This window comes from Procambarus clarkii, chromosome 23 (genome assembly GCF_040958095.1).
Source record: "Procambarus clarkii isolate CNS0578487 chromosome 23, FALCON_Pclarkii_2.0, whole genome shotgun sequence".
NCBI classification, from domain to species: Eukaryota; Metazoa; Arthropoda; class Malacostraca; order Decapoda; family Cambaridae; genus Procambarus; species Procambarus clarkii.
The window spans coordinates 13,553,609-13,565,910 of NC_091172.1; the positions used below are offsets into that span (position 1 = coordinate 13,553,609).

The 12,302-nt window shown below is 46.2% G+C and overlaps 1 protein-coding gene across 1 annotated transcript in view; it reads right to left on the bottom strand.

Moving 5' to 3' along the window:
- Patronin (calmodulin-regulated spectrin-associated protein patronin) overlaps positions 1–12,302 on the bottom strand; it is a 195,599-nt gene that overhangs the window by 62,915 nt on the left and 120,382 nt on the right. Inside the window, exons 16-17 of the mRNA XM_069329901.1 lie at positions 9,506–9,914; positions 3,599–3,699 (exon numbers count right to left, since the gene is read on the bottom strand). Coding sequence (XP_069186002.1) covers positions 3,599–3,699; positions 9,506–9,914 — 510 coding nt within the window. The remainder of the gene's footprint in view (positions 1–3,598; positions 3,700–9,505; positions 9,915–12,302) is intronic.

Genomic DNA, 12,302 nt, shown 5'->3' on the forward strand with positions numbered 1-12,302 from the left:
GGGATCCCGATACAAAGGGAACAGTATTGCGGCAGAAGCATGAAATAGGCGAGGAAAAGGGGATGAAAAGCACCCCTAGGAATGACGGAACCGACAAACCAGAAGGGACACGTATCCGAACCCAGGGAGGGTTAGACCCACGATCTATACGAACACAGAGGGGGAAGGAAAAACCCCACCCAGAGGAACTGCAAGCCCCGCTCTGAGAGTACAAAAATTGAAGCGGAGCAAAACGGGGCCTTGGCCCCCCCAAGCAACCCCTCCCCGACCCCGGAAACCTCCACAGCAGGACCCAGGGCTGAGTCGTTTCCCACAAAGCCCCAGCCCCACAAGTAAAAGCCAGAGCAGACGTACAAAACACTAAGGAAGGGAGCCAACTGGTCAGAACTATACAGCACAACTGGAGGAACAGGATCGAATGCCTCCGCTGCAACCCCAGGAGATACCCCCGAGACCGCCCGAGTCTCAACACCAACTAGACCCTGCCCCGGCTCTGAAACCCTCAGACGCTTTGGAGCCGGAAGCAAGGGAGAGGGAAGGGGGGGAACTGGAAGAACAACAGAGGGGGGAAGGACTGGTATAGCGGACAGAATTAGAGCCGAAGCGACTCCAACCCCCAAGTCCGGGTTCCTATAAGCAAAACGGGGCAATCTCAGGGCATCCAGGGCCGCAACCAGCCTAGCGCGTTGCAGCAACCTAAATCTAGCATACAACGCCATAGTTGCCTGCACCCGCATATCATTAACAGTGGCTTGGGTGAACTGGAGTACGTACAGACAACACACGTCACATGATTCCAGGTCAAAACAATCATCGACCCAACAGGCAGCATGGCGGAGGCAAAACCGATGAGCGTCACCTTAAGAGAAGGGGACAGAGCAACCATCAAACTCGCAGGACACGAGGGGGAACTAAGGGGTCACATCCATTGAACCACATAGCCCCTGTGGGCTATGTGGTCCGATGGATGTGACCCCATAGCCATAGCTTCCAACAAATTGAATGCATTAACAATTATTAAACTAAGCTTAAGAAGCTTCAGCACCTCCCAGGGCCCTTAGCCATGGTTACACACTAAGGGAAGCCCAGGCAGGGTACTGCGAACCGGTGCCTAGGTCTACCAAAGAAACTTCTAAAGCTGAACCCCCGGGACATGTTCACTCACGGGGACCAAGCGAAGAGGACCACCAAAAATGGGACAGTGCCTGTCAGGCGCTGTCCCTTTGCGCCTGACACAGATGGATCACCACGATCCAGGTAAGCCTTGTAAAAACACGATGCACCAGATTCAAGCTGAATGGAAAGCAACGAAAACGGTAAGTGCGCCGCACCACGACAAAACCGAGCCAGTCCCTGAACCCAGGATGAATAAGGACGTGACAATACACGTCCCAGAGGTCCAGGGACACCATCCAGGCATCCGGATCCAAAAGCAGCCAGACCTGGGACAGAGTGTTCATCCGAAAGAAGAGGCAAAAGACCCAGGGATTCAGACAGGACAAGTCTAGAATGAATCCTAGATCGGCACAGTCCCGTTTCGGAACTGGAAACGGGCAGAAAACCCACCCGAGAGATGCAGTCGTTTCGACCACACCCAAGTGAACCCACTCCAGGACGCCCAGACAGTGCAGGGGAAAAGGCCTGCCCCAAACCCTCTGAAGGAGGAGGAGCCACCTAACGCCACTGCTGACTGGAGAAAACGACCCGAAACACCCACGAATCGTGGGACCAGGTGAGAGCAAACAGCATGAGCCTCCCCCCATCGCCCCATCAATGCAGATGGGAAACCAACTGAATGGGGCAAATTGTGGAAGGGCCAACAACCCTTACAAGAGCCCGACCAATGCTTGGAGCGATCACTATGCCGACCAGATGCTGACAGCTTTGCAGGTGGGGCCTGCCCCAAATCTGGCACTACTGCCTTATGACGACCGAAGGAACCATGAGCCCTGGCATGACCCTAGACAACTAACGCCCCCAAGTCCGGGTACAAATAACCAAAGCGGGGAAGCCTCGGGGCATCCAGAAAGGCAGCCAACTTAGCGCGTTGCAGCAACCTAAACCTACCATGCAATGCTGAAGCTGCCGGCACCGAATATCAATAGCAGTGGACTGGGTGAACTGGAGTACAAACAAGGAACTCCACTCGCAGGACTCCCAGGTTAAAGGTGTCACTGACCCAACAGGCAGCATGGCAGAAGCCAAAATGGTGAGTGTCATCCTGAGACAAGAGGACAGAACAACCTTCAAACTCACACAAAGCGAGATGGGACTCAGAGGACTCATCCACTGGACCAATTAACCCCATTTGCGGTTTCCAGGGCCTTTAGGCTGACTGCTAAGGTGAGTCCAGGCAAGGTACTGCTAACTGGTTATCCCAAAACTAACAAACGAACAAATAAAAATGCTGAACCCCTGCAACGTGTGCAATCACGGGGACTTAGCGGAGGGCCACCCAAATAATACAAGTGGTCCTAAAGCTATACCAGGCAGACCCCCACCAGGCAAAACAAAACAAAATAAACACTCTGCAAAAGCACAACATCTCCAAGACAAAAGGAACTGGCCACAATGAGTATTAGAAAACAGAAGCACAGTACCTTATGCCCCTGCCAGCGATGATACTACCTCCTGCCCAAGGCCAGACAGTGGTAGGAAAAAACCCAGTTGACCCAAAGGGCAGGCAATCACCAAGCAGCAAAAGAACCCTGCAGAGGCAGTTCCCGAACAATTTGTGGAAGGTAATCCCAAACTGCAAGGGCAGTACTTACAGGGCACCAAGGAAGGAGCATGCAGCCCCAGTACTTCTAGAATTACACCTGGCTTGCACACCACCACAAGGCACAGCACTGCTCAAGGATTCAAGCCAGAGTCAATCGATCGCCACCCAACACAACAGCTTCAGAACTGGGGTTGGGTAGCTGGCATGGGAGGTCTGGGGCCCCCTTCCCCCTTCCAGGGAGGAGGGAGAAGGAAGCGGCGCAGACAGTGATGCAGCGGCTGTGGTGATGTCATGCTTGTTTACACGTTTCCTGATTGCAGAGTCCTGCTTACTTGTTTGGCTTTCAGTTTGCAATTTTTAACCAGCTGTAGTTTGTTTTGAGATTCCTACCTTTCTGGGTGCCTGATCTGGTAGATGGCAGACAGACTGCTTCCAACTACATGGGGGATGTCTATACACCATTGCTCCTCGTGACTCATTTCAGGGGGCCAGGTTCTGGCTCTGGTCTCCGATAGGCCTAAAACTCCATCGACTGACTGTTGCCATGGTCTAATATATATACACATATCAGCGTGGTATAGCTCCATGGAACCGAAGGGGCTCTCTACAGAAATACTAAATTCTTTTAACCAGTGGAGTTAATTTTACTCCTCTGCTATCTGTCAAAATTATGTTTTCATATATCTTCCATATTCTAAAATCTATTTCATATGAAAACTGAATCCATGATTGACATAGCCTTAAAAATAATAAAAACAAAGCAAAGCAGAAAGAAAACAAAAATAAGCAGAGTGAAAAAAAGGGATAGAGGATTCTTCCAGGAAACAAATTGGAAGCATTAACAGTTATTAAACTAAGCTCAAGATGTTTCAGTACCTTGCAGGCCCCCACTGAGCACGTCTGGTGGCTGGGGACATGGATGCATACCCATCACTTCCAGGCTGCTGGCCCCACATGCGTCGCACTGGGCTGCCCTGCTATATAAATTCATTATATTCATAAAACATAAGATGTATAGCAATATTATTATAGTAATAAAATGATCACGCTTTCTCATTCTTCTCTTGCCAAAAAAGTTAAACTCAGTAGTTGGCACTATCACCTAATCTAAGAATGACTTCCACAACTACTTCTAGTACAATTCATATGTTGACCACACACGCTGCACTTTGGGATTTTCTCATCTGACTCGTTTACACGTCTAACTTCCATCCATATCATCTCATTCTTTCATCCTTCATCTGGTAAAGTGTGTTCCAACCAAACTTGTTTTACTTCCTCAGTATACATAATGCAGCCTGTCCTACTAAGGTTTAACAATGTCAAGAAATAGTCGTACTAAAGTGCCCTTATCCTAACTACCAGAGAACCCAAAACAGAAAATGGAACTCAATTTGGCGAGCTGCTCCGATTTTCTAGTACGACGATTTTTGGCCTTGGGTAAAGTATGCATCAAAATGTTAATTTCTACTATTAGGACGGGTTGCATAATGATCATGTTTACTCTGATATTACTCTTCTCTAAATTAGTTTGGTTGAGCTCCCTTAAACTATTTTCTTTGAGATTCACCAAAATGATAAAATCATGCCAGTGCAGCATAATCTCAAATAGGCACGAGGAGCAATGGCCTAAAGACACCCCTGCATAATTGGAAGCAGTCTTTGTCTGCCATCTACCAGGTCAGGCACCCAGAAAGGTAGGAATTCCAAAACAAATTACTGCTGATCAAATAAATTGCAAACCGAAAGCCGAACTTGCAACAGAACTCCCCAATCAAAACCAAGGAAACAAGTATCACGTCACCACAAATGTCGCACATCCCTCGGGTAAAAGTGACCATGTCTTTTTGGGAATAAAGTATGCAATGCGTTATAAGCTGGAAGAAAATAAGGAGGTTGAAGCAGCTGAAAAACCAGATTTCAGGAGAGGACATTATGGTGACCTTAGAAATTTTTTTAGTGAGTATAATTGGACAGACTTGATGCTAGGCAAGGAAGTGAATGAGATGTATGTCAAGTTTTGTGAAATATATGATAAAGGCACAACAAAATTTATACCAAAACAGAGATGCAGAACTAGGAAACAGGATTGGTTCAATAGAAATTGCGAGAGGGCTAGAGACCAAAAGACACAAAAATGGAATCAATACAGGAAGAGGCCGAACCCCCAAACATACCAGCGATACAAAGATGCGAGAAACAACTACACGGCAGTGAGGAGAGAGGCAGAAAGGAATTTTGAAAAAGGGATTGCAGACAAATGTAAAACAGAACCAGGTCTATTCTATAAATTCATAAACAACAAATTGCAGGTAAAGGATAATATTCAGAAGTTGAAAATGGGAAATAGATTCACGGAAGATGAAAAGGAAATGTGTGAAACACTAAACGAAAAGTCCCAAAGTGTGTTTGTACAAAATGAAATCTTTAGGGAACTAGATACAGTAAGAATTCCAGAGAACAACATAGAGCACATAGAGGTGTCTAGAGACGAAGTGGAAAAAATATTCAAGGAGCTCGGTAAGAACAAAGCAGCTGGCCCAGATGGCATTTCACCATGGGTTCTGAGAGAATGTGCATCTGAGCTCAGCATTCCACTTCACCTGATCTTTCAGGCATCCCTGTGTACAGGAATCGTAGCAGACGTGTGGAAACAGGCTAACATAGTTCCAATCTACAAAAGTGGCAGCAGGGAAGACCCCCTCAATTATAGACCTGTATCATTGACAAGTGTAATAGTGAAAGTATTGGAAAAACTAATCAAAACTAAATGGGTAGAACACCTAGAGAGAAATGATATAATATCAGACAGACAGTATGGTTTTCGATCTGGAAGATCCTGTATATCGAATTTACTCAGTTTCTATGATCGAGCCACAGAGATATTACAGGAAAGAGATGGTTGGGTTGACTGCATCTATCTGGACCTAAACAAGGCTTTCGACAGAGTTCCATATAAGAGGTTGTTCTGGAAACTGGAAAATATTGGAGGGGTGACAGGTAAGCTTCTATCATGGATGAAAAATTTTCTGGCTGATAGAAAAATGAGGGCAGTAATCAGAGGCAATGTATCAGAATGGAGAAATGTCACAAGTGGAGTACCACAGGGCTCAGCTCTTGCACCAGTGATGTTTATTGTCTACATAAATGATCTACCAGTTGGTATACAGAATTATATGAACATGTTTGCTGATGATGCTAAGATAATAGGAAGGATAAGAAATTTAGATGATTGTCATGCCCTTCAAGAAGACCTGGACAAAATAAGTAGATGGAGCACCACTTGGCAAATGGAATTTAATGTTAATAAATGTCATGTTATGGAATGTGGAATAGGAGAACATAGACCCCACACAACCTATATATTATGTGAGAAATCTTTAAAGAATTCTGATAAAGAAAGAGATCTAGGGGTGGTTCTAGATAGAAAACTATCACCTGAGGACCACATAAAGAATATTGTGCAAGGAGCCTATGCTATGCTTTCTAACTTCAGAATTGCATTTAAATACATGGATGGCGATATACTAAAGAAATTGTTCATGACTTTTGTTAGACCAAAGCTAGAATATGCAGCTGTTGTGTGGTGCCCATATCTTAAGAAGCACATCAACAAACTGGAAAAGGTGCAAAGACATGCTACTAAGTGGCTCCCAGAACTGAAGGGTAAGAGCTACGAGGAGAGGTTAGAAGCATTAAACATGCCAAAACTAGAAGACAGAAGAAAAAGAGGTGATATGATCACTACATACAAAATAGTAACAGGAATTGATAAAATCGACAGGGAAGATTTCCTGAGACCTGGCACTTCAAGAACAAGAGGTCATAGATTTAAACTAGCTAAACACAGATGCCGAAGAAATATGAGAAAATTCACCTTCGCAAATAGAGTGGTAGACGGTTGGAACAAGTTAAGTGAGAAGGTGGTGGAGGCCAAGACCGTCAGTAGTTTCAAAGCGTTATATGACAAAGAGTGCTGGGAAGACGGGACACCACGAGCGTAGCTCTCATCCTGTAACTACTCTTAGGTAATTACACTTAGGTAATTACAGCGATGCCGTGCAACAGACTGGAGCGTCGCTAGTAGAACATGTCCAGAGACGCTTGTGCAGTTCACCACATATAAAACCCAGAACTCCCCCAATATCCAGGGGGCGATGACTGGAGAGAGAGAAGGAGCGAGAGCAGTGTACCGCCCAGAAATGCGTGGAGCACTGACACATGCTTACACCGTCCAGAACAAAACAATCACCCCCTGCGCTTGCGCAGGACACACGAGGTCCGGCCTGCACCACACGACTCCCGGGGAGGGTGCCAACAATGAATATGTAACTATGAATAGGAATGTCGAAACCAAGAACGGAAAGAGGCGACAATGAAAAATTGGAAATAGCCTCGAAAAACAAGAAGGATGGAAGAGTGCCAACGAGTCCTAGAAAGGACTGGAGGTAAGCCCCACTGGAAGGCGACAGACGTTCCAATAATGCAGACGCATCGCATGGTGGGTGCCGGCCCGTGGGCATGGTGGGTGCCGGCACGTGGGCATGGTGGGTGCCGGTACGTGGGCATGGTGGGTGCCGGCATGTGGGTATGAAGGGGGCCAGCATTTGGGGATGCCAGCAAGTAGGAGTATCTTGAGTATGCAAGGAGAAGGATCTAAGCGAGAGTGTATATATCATTATGTTAAATAATACTTATGATATATTGGAAGTAAGAACAATTGTTACCAGCTGTCATTTGGAAACAATTACCAGAATAAATCACTACCCTGTGTCTCACTTTCATGGAGCAATTAGCAACTCTCATGAGAAAAAGATATTGTCAAACCTCCTTCCATTATTGCATGCATCACATGAACCCAGCGGTGTGCTGTCTCATGCCGCCAAAATATCAGCAGCAGCATTTCAGTCGTTTCATGAGTACTATGTAAAGTACTCTATTCAGTACATTACAAAATAATTTACTGGTTCAATTAGGTTATATTTAGTAAATACCCATGTTCTCAGGCTCCTTTTCTTGCCCCAACTCTCAAAGTTACTAATTATGCTTTCCTCAATATTCACCATACATTTGCATTACAGTATAACCCTAGCAGATGGAGACCAAAACCACCAGTAGTTTCAAAGTGTTATATGACAGAGTACTGGGAAGACTGACCCCCACGAGAATAGCTCTCATCCTGTAACTACACTTGGGTAATTACACACTGCTCAATCTTATGAGTTACAGCTTTTCCACTCGTTATTTTTTCATAATTATCATTCCTTAGTTGATATATCCTCCAAATACATAAGCACCTCACATCAAAGTTTATACTGCTCTAAAAATACTTCAGAGAGCACGTTTCACACACGCATGCTATACTTCAGACCTGGAACAATCACTCCTGTGCAATACTAAACCTCATCCCCTCTCGTCTCTATCCCCCTAACCAGTTTTTATTGTCAACAATTTTCTTTCCCTAACATGCACTTAAAAGCATTCCTCAAAGAAAATACCCCCAGTATATTAAATTTGTTTAGACCCATAAAGATCCTAAACACCTTATGGATCTAATGGAATGCCTTCGCCACACCCTCACTGCAAATACCTCCCTCAACCCGTTTCACAAAATAAAATAATTTCTCAGATATGTTTAATTAAGACATTTAATAATCACACTTTGGCACACTTTACTCCCTGTGCTCACTTATATTTAGATACCGCCCACTTGCTGCGCACTTTCAACTGTCACTGTGCTAGGTCTTCTGGCAAATGTTCCCTATACATTTCTTACTACTGCTTGTCAACATTTTAACTTTTGCACTGTTGCATTTTTCTCTCATTGACATCTTATCATATACTTTACCATCATCCTCACACCAGCAAAGTCAATCTCATTCACAACAGCACTGCTTTCCTTAATTTCACAGATTAGACTAGGTCCTCTCCATCTATAACTAATTTCTATGTCAGTTAAATTTCTCCGATGTTTATCTTGCCCCTCTTGTCAAAAGTACTGATGTACATCTTTGTTTACAAAACAGTTAACCATTATATATTTCGTTCTCCACCTTTTAAACTCATACTTATTGTTTTGTAATCCATGAACTTAAATCTACTTTTTACAATCAATCATATATCCTTCATTCTCTTTTCTTCTTACTTTAAATCCATAAGATACACTTCTTTCATTTGTCATTAACTGTTCTTCCCAATTCCTCATCCCACCAATCACTCGCAATCCTCTACCAATTTCTAAACCACTCCCAGATCTACTTAACATTCATTACCATACATTCCTTTAATTCACTGCATAGCACTACATAATTTTTTACGGTCTTTGGGTAGTAGTATTTTCTACTTGCTTATACCACCAAAGTATAGAAACTGGCTATTATTCCCCTCAAACTTTCCTTTGACCTTTGCCTATGTCATCTTAATGAAGAATTCTGTAAGTTAACTTGAAAGCTGCCAGCTCCTTAACTAGAGCTGTGACAATTTACCACAGCTCTAGAGGAATTGGACATCTTCCTTAAGCTGTCTAATGCAAAGGTCAAAGCAAAGTCTGGAGAGAATAATAGCCCTTTTCCATACTTTGGTGGTACTGCCAGTACTGTATAAGCAAATAGAAAATAACACTTACTACCCGAGAGACAAAAATTGTATTACATAGTGCAATGTATTCAAAATCATTTACTAAATTTTATGTATCAAGTTGTCACTGCTCTCATCTTACATTCCAATAATTGTATACATTAGACTAATCATGAAGTAAAAGTTAACACTGCTAAATAAGCTAACCTGGTCATGAAGATAAAATTGACCATGTGGTGGTGCTTGATGAATAGCTTGGTTGCTTGGTGGATTCATTCCATTGTGCATAAGGCTTTGAATCTGCTGTTGCTGGTGAGACAAACGCTGGATATCACTCTGGATCTCAGTAAGCGAGTCAGTCATCCTGTAAGGTTGTGTAAAAGAGTCTGGGCCCATGGAGATGCGGCGTGGGGGTGTCGAAGGTAGTGTTCCAGGATCGTTAGCAGAACGCCAGGTGCCAGGCTCCAAGTATAGGCTCATTCTGCGCAAGTCCATTCGTGGATCTCGGGAGGCTCGCTCTCGTGGATCTCGGCCTACGTAGGATCTCCTCCGTAACTGTACTGCATAAGGGTGGTCCAAGGAAGAGCGACGAGAGCCCTCCAAACCACTCTCCCCACTGCAAGAACACACCACCACATGCACCACACACTACAGCAAACATGCCAGTCTCACTCAACAAACAACTGTGAGGAGCCTAGGACCATCAATGAAGTTTTAAGAATACTGTACTTAACTCTGCATTCATTTTGGTAGAGAAAAAGGATAATAGGAAAGTTTTAATGACAGCTATTTTCATTTAAAAATTATTAAAAAATTAATGCTGCTATTCTCTTTTTACGAGCATGCATGACTGACTTTCTGATACATGACGAGTTAAATAAAATAAAGTACAACAAAAAATTAAAGTAAAAGAAAGTGTGTGTGTGACATTGGCAAAGCTCAACAACTAAGAAGCATGCAAGAAAGCAAAAGGCTACCAAAAGCACAAGACCCTCTAAAAAAAAAAAGGCACATGTAACCTACATTAATAAAGAGAGGGGAAATTAGGAAAATAGCTTCACTGACAATAGACAAAGATGCAGACAACCATTTACCAAAAACAATCCACTAATATTTTTGGAGGAGGTGCTGTTCTGTAAACCTAGTAACTATGGATGACAACTTCCAAACACACAGCTTTTCTCTCTTGCATGAACCATTATAATTAATCAACTCATGAACCAATGAAGTCATTTACATAGATTTGCTAGACAAACTTCATTTTACAATTGAGTGAAAAACCAATGTGGAGGAATTTAGGAAAGATGTGTATCAGAACAGAATATACAAGAATACATCCAGAAGTAGACAAGGTGATGGAAGGTGTGCCAGGACTGCTCAGTTCACAACAGAAATAACTGACAGCATCAACACTTGGTTAATTAAAAGTAGAGATAGCATTAATAACAGAAGTGAAAATAAATGGTTAACAAATTGAAGAATGAGAAAATATACAATAACTGACAACACTACAAGTACCAAAGCATGTAATGGAAATAAAGAGATATATGAAAAGATAAGAATTTAGTGGCAAATATTTTCCTTGATAAAAATTCAGGTAGTGATGAGGCAGGTTGATAGTGCTGGTGGTAGGGCAGGAGGATAGTGGTGGTGATGGTTGTGACGGGGCAGGAGGCTAGTGGTGGTGACGGGGCAGGAGGCTAGTGGTGGTGACGGGGCAGGAGGCTAGTGGTGGTGACGGGGCAGGAGGCTAGTGGTGGTGACGGGGCAGGAGGCTAGTGGTGGTGACGGGGCAGGAGGCTAGTGGTGGTGACGGGGCAGGAGGCTAGTGGTGGTGACGGGGCAGGAGGCTAGTGGTGGTGACGGGGCAGGAGGCTAGTGGTGGTGACGGGGCAGGAGGCTAGTGGTGGTGACGGGGCAGGAGGCTAATAGTGGTGGTGACGGGGCAGGAGGCTAATAGTGGTGGTGACGGGGCAGGAGGCTAGTGGTGGTGACGGGGCAGGAGGCTAGTGGTGGTGACGGGGCAGGAGGCTAGTGGTGGTGACGGGGCAGGAGGCTAGTGGTGGTGGCGGGGCAGGAGGCTAGTGGTGGTGGCGGGGCAGGAGGCTAGTGGTGGTGGCGGGGCAGGAGGCTAGTGGTGGTGGCGGGGCAGGAGGCTAGTGGTGGTGGCGGGGCAGGAGGCTAGTGGTGGTGGCGGGGCAGGAGGCTAGTGGTGGTGACGGGGCAGGAGGCTAGTGGTGGTGACGGGGCAGGAGGCTAGTGGTGGTGACGGGGCAGGAGGCTAGTGGTGGTGACGGGGCAGGAGGCTAGTGGTGGTGACGGGGCAGGAGGCTAGTGGTGGTGACGGGGCAGGAGGCTAGTGGTGGTGACGGGGCAGGAGGCTAGTGGTGGTGACGGGGCAGGAGGCTAGTGGTGGTGACGGGGCAGGAGGCTAGTGGTGGTGACGGGGCAGGAGGCTAGTGGTGGTGACGGGGCAGGAGGCTAGTGGTGGTGACGGGGCAGGAGGCTAGTGGTGGTGACGGGGCAGGAGGCTAGTGGTGGTGACGGGGCAGGAGGCTAGTGGTGGTGACGGGGCAGGAGGCTAATAGTGGTGGTGACGGGGCAGGAGGCTAATAGTGGTGGTGACGGGGCAGGAGGCTAGTGGTGGTGACGGGGCAGGAGGCTAGTGGTGGTGACGGGGCAGGAGGCTAGTGGTGGTGACGGGGCAGGAGGCTAGTGGTGGTGGCGGGGCAGGAGGCTAGTGGTGGTGGCGGGGCAGGAGGCTAGTGGTGGTGGCGGGGCAGGAGGCTAGTGGTGGTGGCGGGGCAGGAGGCTAGTGGTGGTGGCGGGGCAGGAGGCTAGTGGTGGTGACGGGGCAGGAGGCTAGTGGTGGTGACGGGGCAGGAGGCTAGTGGTGGTGACGGGGCAGGAGGCTAGTGGTGGTGACGGGGCAGGAGGCTAGTGGTGGTGACGGGGCAGGAGGCTAGTGGTGGTGACGGGGCAGGAGGCTAGTGGTGGTGACGGG